General features: G+C 49.3%; 1 protein-coding gene across 1 annotated transcript; it reads left to right on the top strand.

Annotated features, from left to right (window-relative positions):
• Positions 1-6,352: 6,352 nt before the first annotated feature.
• On the top strand, positions 6,353-9,810 carry LOC115318724 (the record flags this gene model as incomplete). The annotated part of the gene is made up of 2 exons (XM_029978440.2): positions 6,353-6,847; positions 9,775-9,810. Coding segments are annotated over 2 exons (531 nt in total), but the record flags the coding sequence as incomplete, so codon positions are not given.
• Between the last annotated feature and the right edge of the window lie 219 nt (positions 9,811-10,029).

The following is a 10,029-nucleotide window of genomic DNA, read 5'->3' as shown; positions in this document are numbered from 1 at the left end:
CGTGTGGAGACTATCGGGCACTCAATGCTTCCACAGTGCCCGACCGATATCCTCTCCCACATATACAGGATTTTTCTGCTAACCTCTCTGGAACCATAAATTATTCCAAGATAGACTTAGTCAAGGCGTACCATCAAATTCCTGTGGCGCCCAGTGATATCCCTAAAACAGCTATCACCACCCCATTCGGCCTTTTCGAATATATCAGAATGCCCTTCGGTCTGAGGAATTCGGCCCAGACATTTCAAAGGTTCATTGACGAAGTCACCAGAGGGCTCCATTTCATATTGGCCTATGTCGATGACATCCTCGTAGCCAGTTCAACCCCGGCCGAGCACGAACGACACCTCCACCTGCTTTTCGATCGACTTCAAAAAGCAGGCATTGTCGTCAACCCAAGCAAATGCCAATTCGGGGTCAACGACTTGGAATTTTTAGGTCACCGCGTCACGCCCCAAGGAATCTTGCCTCTTCCAGAAAAAGGTAAGGCAATCCGTGAATTTCCTCGCCCCACTTCTCTCCGAAAACTTCAGGAATTTCTGGGCCTGGTCAACTTTCACCGCAGGTTTATACCTAACTGCGCCGGCCTCCTGCAACCACTAACGGATCTTCTAAAGACCACAAAGGGCCCCCAAGCGCCTCTACCATGGAGCGAACACGCTGAATCAGCATTTTCATCGGTAAGGGACGCTCTGGCAAGTGCAACGCTTCTTGTTCATCCGCGGCCAGACGCTAATACTCGCGTTATAACTGATGCGTCAGACACTGCTGTAGGCGCGGTGCTACAGCAATATCTGGACCGCGAGTGGAAGCCCATAGGTTTTTTCTCCCAGAAGTTAAAACCAGCAGAAACACGCTACAGTACATTCGGGCGAGAGCTGCTAGCCATATAGCTAACTCTGAGGCATTACCGATACTTTCTCGAAGGAAGACAGTTCTATGTCCTAACAGACCACAAGCCGCTGACGTTTGCTTTTAAAGGTAACCACAACGCCTATTCTGCACGGGAAATTCGACACCTAGCTTTCATCTCAGAATGTACCGTCGAGCTTCGTCATATCAAAGGACAAGATAACGCAGCGGCTGATGCCCTGTCACGTGTCGGAGCTATGTCCTCGCCCTGCGTAGACCTCGACCTGGAGACACTGACTGCAGCGCAAAAGGAAGCCTCTGTACTTCAGCATCTCCGAAACACATCCACGTCTCTGCAGCTGAAAGAGATACTCTTCCCACAATGTCCCACAAAAGTCATCTGCGACATATCCATGGGGACCAACCGACCCTACATTCCTCCCAAATTACGTCGACAAATTTTCGAACAACTCCATGGCCTCAGCCACCCGGGCGTGCGAGCTACGCAACGCCTTATTGGTGCACGTTACGTGTGGCCACGGATGAACACTGACGTTCGAGATTGGACTAAACAGTGTCTCTCGTGCCAGCGATCAAAAATTACTCGACATACCAACACACCTCTCATGCCATTTCGCACCCCGGATGCCCGCTTCGATCATATCCACGTTGACATTGTGGGACCTCTTCCTCCATCCCGCGGTTTCACCTACATTCTAACATGTGTCGACCGCTACACTCGTTGGCCGGAAGCAGCGCCGATTCCAGACATTACGGCACAGACAGTTGCGGCGACCTTCGTTAACATATGGGTCAGCCGTTTTGGGTGTCCATCCATTGTCACAACAGACAGAGGTCAACAGTTCCAGTCCGCTTTATTCTCATCATTAACACAGTTGCTAGGAACTCGCCACATCCATACAACGGCCTACCACCCCTCTGCCAACGGCATGGTGGAATGCCTACATCGGCAGCTCAAAACCGCCATCGTAGCACGTGAAGGCCGAGCTAACTGGGTAGACCACATACCCATGGTGCTCCTAGGTCTACGCTCTTCATTCAAAGAGGACCTCAGCTCTACATCAGCAGAGCTGGTGTATGGCTCACCATTACGTCTACCGGGCGAGTTCTTTGTTGCCACACCGGACCACGGCAACGCCCCTACCCCTCACCAGTATCTCGATGAGTTACGAAACTTCATTCGTCGCTTGCAACCTGTGCCACCACGCCAACCAGCTCATCCAAAGGTTTTCACCAGCCAAAACCTTACCACTTTTGCCCATGCATTCTTACGCAAGGAAGGAATTAAGAAGGGCCTCACTCCACCGTACAATGGTCCCTACAAAGTTCTGACGCGGACTTCCAAAACATTCACGCCGGACATCAACGGTCGCGAAGAAGTTGTAGCGGCCGACCGCATAAAACCTGCGTTATGGATTGCGCTGGCCCCACACTCGCCAACAGCGTACCACATCTTCCTGGTCGACCCATCAAGCAGGTTTCGTGGCATTGATAGCATCGCTTCTTCAGCTCGCAACTTTGGGACTCCATCGTTCATAGCCCACGACATGGATTCCCCCTAAACACCATGCGCACCTCCCTCGCGCCACCTTCGCCAGAACTGTCCTGCCTTCATCAGAATACAAGCCTATTAGCCTTGATTCCTGGGGGGGAATCCTGTGGCCACGCGCCACTATGACATATCTAGAAAAAGAAGAGAAGGTCGAAGCGCGAGGGGATTAGAATAAAAAACCCAGTTGGATTTCGGACATCAACCTGGTCGGTCGTCTCTATATTAGTCATCGAAATACAAATGTAAGGCATATGTAACCGCACGTTCCACTTTTTAAACTGTAACTGGAACGAGTTCCTTTTTCACGAATGGAACTTGTAACGGGAACGTGTTCCGAAAATCAGAAGGAACGAGGAACGAGCTTTCGTTCCTTGTTTTGAAGAACGTGTACAACACTGCTTTTTAACGTCGGCTCGAGGGTCGCGACTCGCAGCAAGTAATACCGGCCGTGCCAGAAGCATGCTCGGGTCGTGTCGTGCAAAGTGCCGCAACGAGAACGAGCTCACTGTGGCCAACTACGCTTTGACTTTCTCCGCCAAGGCTTTGCAAACGCGTTCAGGCCTAGGCTAATTCTACCGGCACGCATTATTGCCGCAGAACGGCGCTGCTCCTATGCCAAAAGTGGTGTCACGAGAACTTTCCCACCATCCACCAGATGTGAATTTGAAATTGTTTAATTAGGTTTAAAATTAGTTCTCCTGTGTTTTGCAGCGCGATATTCATATTTCCGAGGTGGTGCCTGTCCCTAGTTCATATTTATGCAGAAAGATCGGCGCTAAAATTTCGTTTTCGTACCTCTTTAATCCGACTCATTTGAAGCCTTTCATGCTTCCAAGTTGTGTTCTCCGAGCCGAAGGTTAGCGCATCTCCCAGTCTGTTCAGTGTACTGACTGCCACAGCTTAGTGGAAGTTAATAAACCTTTCTTCACATTCTACGGACTTGTGGGCATGCTTCACATTGCACCCTCTGAGACTGTCGCTAGCATTAACCTTTTTACACATGTGTTTCAGGCGCATACGACAGAAAAAAATAACACTTGTGTCGAACTTGGACGCCGTAGATATTAAACTGTTCGCGGAATTGTGCATGTAAGGAATCACAGGGAAACGACCTTTTTTTTTGCAACAGTTTTCGGAATATGTGGTTTGAGAATAAATCTCTCAAAGGTGGAACAAAGTGGGTCAGCAGGAAAGCCTGCTTGAGGTTACTTTCGGAGAAATGCATGCACGACTTGGAGAATGAGGACTTGAAAAGTGACCTTACTATACCATGCTTGACTGTCTTGGAGTGGGCACTGGTGAAAGGGAGGACTGCCTTCTCCGATCTCTATTGGAAGGCCCAACAATGACCTGAGGAATGAGGATGTAACCGTATATCCAGGAATTGTAATCCTTCCTTTGAACGATTTTCCCAGGTAAAAGTTAGTTCTGCCGCACAGTCTTTCAAAGCTTCAAAGATGCTGTCAGTGGATACAGCGTCTGAATAAATGACAAAGCAATCGTCAATGTACATACATACTAGGCAAACCTAGAAGGACTTGTGCAACTGATCGTTGATATAGGCCTGTCAACAAAGAGAAAACAATATTTTACTAAGGACAGGTGCAAGGCGAGAGCCTATACAAACGCCCTTCTTTTGTCTGTAAATATTTCCTTCGTATTCTGCTAAAGTGGACTGCAAGTAAATATTTATCAGGCCGATGAGGCCCTCAACCGAAACGCCGGAAAAATTTTGAAAGTCGCAAATTCCGTGTTCATAGAACGCATTAGTCACCGAATCCACGATGAGTTTTGGTTCTAGGCTGTAAAACATATTGCCGCGAGCGCAGCTGACCAAACAGGCAGAGCGCCCTTGGCCTAGCGGTTATCGCGCTTGCCTTCCACGCAGAAGGCCAGGGTTTGAGTCCTGGCCGTGGCTACACATTTTTATTGACACTGTAATGTGATGCTCTGGTGAATTCGGGAACCGTCTTGCTGATTCGAGGTTAGAATGTTCTACGCGCCGAACCTTCTACGGCGAATGCTCCTGAAGCCCACGCGTGTACAAAGGCATCTTAGCGTGGTAAGGCGGAGTCAGTCTCGCCCCTGCGCTCGATCCTGCGGTTTCGCCGACATCGACGCCCGCGACGCTCTACTGTTTTCTTCTGTTTCCTTTTGTTTTGGGCAGAAGTTCGCCCTATTAAACGCTTAGTGTCTCCAGTTATTTTTGCCTCATCAATTGTCAATCGTGACAGTATATTCAATGTGTAAAGACTTAATTTGAGTGCGGAATGGAACGAAAATAAAGTGAATTGAAGCGGGGATTAATTCAAAGGAGTTCTGGACTTTGAAAGGCTGAGGGAGGATGATATTAGATATTTTTTTGTAGATATCGAGCCAGAGGTTTTTTCCCAACTGCCAATTTCTAGAATTATGCTCCTGAAGGGAACCCCGTACTTGTGAGTCGTCACAGTAAAAATACAGACAAGTATTGTTGGCAGGACTAGCAATGACGCTCTTTAGAAAGGTCAGGTTCAAGGAGGAACACGGTTCCTTTGCCCTCTAGCGCAGTCTACCCGGTGGTTTAGATTTTAGGGGCTAAACATTTTTTTAACAAGGCATCAATAACCTTCTCATCAAAATCACCTTTCTTCAAAATTACAAAAAAAAAAACACATTTTTTTTTCGATTCAAGTAATTTTATGTGTTCTTGACGAGGTTCTTGCAGAGCCGCACATAGGGAAAATCTGCTTGGCCGAGTGGGTGGATGGTGACACACTGCGCGCACTGCAGATGCCAGAAAGTCTTGCCGTTGATTTTCAGGGCCTTCCAGCAGAGATCGGAGAAGCCATCCTGCCTTTTAATCAGTGTTCACTCCAAGTCAGTTAAGCATGGCATAGTCAGGTCACTTTCAAGTCCTCATTCTCCAAGACGTACAAGCATTTCTCCTTAATTAGGCTCAATTTGCAGCAGCAGAGGTTGGAAAAAGCAGGCTCTCCTGCTGACCTACTTCGTTCCACCCTTGAGTGATTCATTCTCAAACCACAGCTTCCGCAAGCTGTTGCCAAAAAGAAAGGATGTTTCGCTGTGATTCCCTACATGCAAAATTCCGCGCACCGTTTAAGATCTATCGTGTCCACCTTCGACCCGAGTGTTGTTTTTTCGTCTCGTATCCGCCTTAAACGGATGTGTAAAAAGGTTAATGGGAGCGACAGTCCTAGAGGGTGCAATGTAAAGCACGCCAACAAAGTTCGCAGAATGCCCGAAGAAAGAATGGCTTATTGAATTCCACTAACCTATGGCAGGCAGTGCATTGGACAGACTGGGAGATGCATCAACCATCGGCTCAGAGAACACAACTTGGATGCATGAAAGGCTTCAAATGTGTCGTATCACCCAATTGTCGTTCACAGCCGCTCTTGCGATGACTGTGAAGCGATATCTTACATCGCTGGCTACGCGCCAGCATATCGCTGCGTCATGCTGCCTGGGCAGACACTACAAAAGGATTGAAAAAGAATAAACGGGGGCTTTTTGGCTCTGCACAGAACTTCTTGCTGGTCGTTCCTTCGTGGCTTCCGTCGAAACGGGACATGTTGTCAGGAGTGGGGTCCGTCTGACCGGGAATATGCACGAAGAGCAAGCCATGGGGACGCCGGTACTAGCTCAAGGGGGTCTAGGACTGCAACCACCACCTAAACTGAACTTTGAAAAAGCGTCAGAATGGCCAGTGTGGATTCAAGAGTTCGAAGACTACCGGCTCGCAAGCGGTCTCAACGAAAGAAGCGGCCAGGCTCAGGTCAGAACCCTCCTCTATACCCTAGGAAGGCAGGGACGACAAATTTTTGCAACCTTCGGCCTGAGCGAGGAAGACTCGAAAGACTGCGAGAAAGTCCAATAGAAGTTTAATGAGCACCTCGTGAAAGAAAGAAACGTCGTCTACAGAGCGCCTGCTTTCATCGGCGTGTGCAGAATCCAGACGAGACTATCGACCAGTACGTGACAGCGCTTCACACCCTAGCAGACCGCTGTGATTTTGGGGACTTTAAACAACGAATGCTGCGTGATCGACTGGTTGTCGGCATGCGGGACGGAAAGCTGTCGGAAACGCTTGAGATAGACTCGCAGCTTACGCTTGCTTCTGCGTTGGCGAAAGCAAGGTTGAAAGAGACAGTACGACAGCAGCAACGAGAACTGCGTCCCGAGGAATCGCCGGTAACATCCGAGGACGTGAACATCGATGAAGTAAGGCGGTACAGTGGAACATCGTGGCGTCAAGGAAGTGAAAAACTGGCGTCTTCTCGGAAGGGGCCCTGTTCGTCCTGTGAAGGGAACCAGCACCCACGGTCAGCCTGTCCAGCGAGAGCGGCCAAATGCTTCAACTGCAGCAACCGAGGCCATTTCAGCAAGGTTTGCAGAACTGGAGCGGGGAAACCGAAAAAGGTACGAGAGGTTGCCCTTGAAGAAAAACCTGTATATTTGTGTAAACAACCTGCAGATACAGCGGCCGCGAAAGCACGGTATGTGCAGATAACCGTTAATGGTGTTCCTGTTTTTGCAAAAGTAGACTCGGGTGCCGAAGTGTCTGTTGTGCCATGTACAGCTGCAACGGAAAAAGAGTAGCACAAGTGAGCGACGACCGGAGCGGCAAAATCGCGACACGCGGCGCTATTGTTCCAGAGCGCGCCGATAGCGAGAGTGCCAATCACGTTCCATGTCTCAACGGGGGGGGGGGGGGGGGGGGGGGGGGGGTTGGCCGGCAAAAAACAGCCCATCCTAAAGCCCTCATTTTAACAGCTATCTTATCTTTCCATTTTCTGCCGGCCACCCCCGCGTTGAGACATGCAACGTGACTGGCACTCTCGCTATCGGCACGCTTGGGAACAAGAGCGCCGCGTGTCGCGATTTCGCCGCTCCGGTCGTCGGTCACTTGTGCTACTCTTTTTCCGTTGCAGCTGTACGTTTCCAGGCATCCCGACTAAGCTGGATCGAGTCGAGGAAATCTTGGTGGGGGCAAACGAAAAACGATTGACGGTCTTGGGACAATTTACGACATAAATACAATAGAAAGATAAGGTGTCTTGTCAAACAGTGTATGTCATGAGCCCTTTGCGTGAAGTGTTGCTAGGCCTACCGGCAATTTTGTCCTTGGGGGCCATTAAATTTCTAGATAGCATCGGCAAAAACGAACGCTACGACGTTTTGTATCCGCAGCTGTTCAACAGCTTAGGTACGCTTCAAGGGGAATACACCATCCAGCTCACCCCGCACGCCGCACCTTGCGCTGTTAACACAGCCACGGTGGGTTCCCATTCCTATGATGGAAGCTGTAAAAAGCGAAATAACCAAAATGGAAAAAAACTAGGCGTAATACGTAAGGTGGAAGGACCCACGGAATGGTGCGCAGGAATTGTGCCAGTCCTAAAACCGTCAGGCGCGGTTCGTATTTGCGTGGATTTGACGCATTTAAATAAAAGTGTCCGCCGGGAACGGTATGTGCTGCCAACAGTCGAACAAACACTCGGCCTGCTTGGTGACGCATCGGTTTTTTCAAAGCTGGATGCAAACTCGGGTTTTCACCAGATTAAACTATCGGAAGCATGCCAAGAACTGACAACGTTTATCACGCCATTTGGCAGACACTGTTTCACAAGGCTGCCCTTTGGAATAACGTCCGCTTCAGAATATTTTCAAAAACGGATGTCGGAAATTTTAGAAGGCCTTCCTGGTGTGGCCAATCTAATGGACGACAGTTTGGTGCACGGAAAGAATCAGGCGGAGCACGATGAAAGACTAAAGAAAGTTTTCGACAGGCTGGTGGAGTTTAATGTTACGCTGAACAAAGAGAAGTGTGGGTTCAACGTCAGGGAAGTCACATTTTTGGGCTACAGCATAAGCGGAGAAGGCATAAAACCCGACGCAAATAAAGTTAGAGCCATCAAAGATTTAAAGTCTCCGACCAATGTATCTGAAGTCAGAAGGGTGCTCGGAATGCCAATCACTTAAGTCGCTTTCTACCCCACCTGTCAGCAAAAACAGCTCCGCTACAGGAGTTACTCCAGAAAAACACTGTGTGGGTATGGGGCCCAGCGGAAGAAATGGCGCTTGCTAGCGTTAAAGATATGATCTGCTCCGCGGAATGCATGGTCAAGTACAACTCAAGCTTACGGATAATAGTCTCGGCAGACGCGTCATATTTTGGTCTCGGAGCGGTTCTCCTACAAGAACAAACAACTGGTGAACGCCGGCCGGTGGCGTTTGTTTCTCGGTCACTTGCGCCTGCAGAAACGCGTTACGCGCAAATTGAGAAAGAGACTCTGGCCTTAACGTGGGCAGCAGAACGGTTTGACGAATACCTAAGAGGGCTTGACGCAGTATTCGAGATCGATCATAAACCTTTTGCTGGGGCAAACGCCGGTTGACATTTTACCACCTCGGATACGAAGGTTTCGCTTGAGACTCATGCGGTACAGGTTTAAAGTTGTATACGTTCCCGGCAAGCTGGTTGCCACTCCAGATACTTTGTCCCGTGCCCCGCTCGCCGAGACAGACAGCGTTCTTTCAGTAGCGGAAATTTCAAGCTATACGCAAGGTTGCTTGATGAGCCTAGAGGGAGGAGAGAACTTTTTGAGAAAAGTAAAAGAATATCAAAGGATGGACGAGGTTTGTGATCCTTTAACACGCCTATGTCGAGAGGGCTGGCCGAGAAAGTCGTCACTGCCTTGTTTTCTTCAACCATACTGGCAGGACAGAGCTCTGATGACGGAAGCGAATGGATTTTTGCTAAACGGTAACCGGATAATTGTGCCACAATAACTACGGTCGGAAGTGTTGTCTCGGTTGCACGAAGGCCACCAAGGCGTCAACAGGTGCCGCGCACGTGCTCGAGAGTGTGTTTGGTGGCCAGGCTTGAGCAAGCAGATTTTCATTACGGTCCGTAACTGTAAAGTATGTGCTCAATTCGCTAACCAAAGCTCGGACCCAATAATGCCTTCGTCTACCCCAGACTTTCCGTGGCAAAAGCTGGGAATCGATCTTTGTCAGATAAAAGGTGCGAACTTGTTGGTGGTGGTGGATTATCTCTCCAGATATCCCGAGGTTTCAGCTCTTTCATCAACTACGACAGCAGCGGTGATCGAACATTTGAAGCGTATTTTTGCGCGTTATGAAATCCCGGAAACGGTGATTTCCGATAACGAACCGCAGTTTGTTTCGCCGGAGTTTGGAAATTTCGCCGAAACGTACGGCTTTTGCCACCGAACAAGTCCGCGATACCCATAGGCCAATGGGGAGGCAGAACGAATGGTCCAAACAGTCAAAAGGTTGATGCAAATGTCGTCCGATGCTAACCTTGCGTTGTAGGCTTACAGGTCGACTCCTGGTATAACTGGGAAGAGTCCCGCTGAGATACTAATGGGTCGACGGCTCAGAACGAGACTACCCATGATACCCGAACAACTGCATCCAACAAACCTGAGTCAAGCGGAGTTGATCTGAAAAGACCAGAGCGCAAGAGATAAGCAGCGTCAAGGGTTTAACAGACACGGAGCGAAAGCGTTGCGGACTCTTCACATCGGCGATCGGGTATGGGTGACGGACATGAAGGCGAATGCGGAGGTCGTAGC

This window comes from Ixodes scapularis, unplaced genomic scaffold (genome assembly GCF_016920785.2).
Source record: "Ixodes scapularis isolate PalLabHiFi unplaced genomic scaffold, ASM1692078v2 PGA_scaffold4__175_contigs__length_147842914, whole genome shotgun sequence".
NCBI lineage: Eukaryota > Metazoa > Arthropoda > Arachnida > Ixodida > Ixodidae > Ixodes > Ixodes scapularis.
The sequence above is the reverse complement of the archived record's forward strand: the minus strand, read 5'-3'. Positions and strand labels throughout refer to the sequence as shown.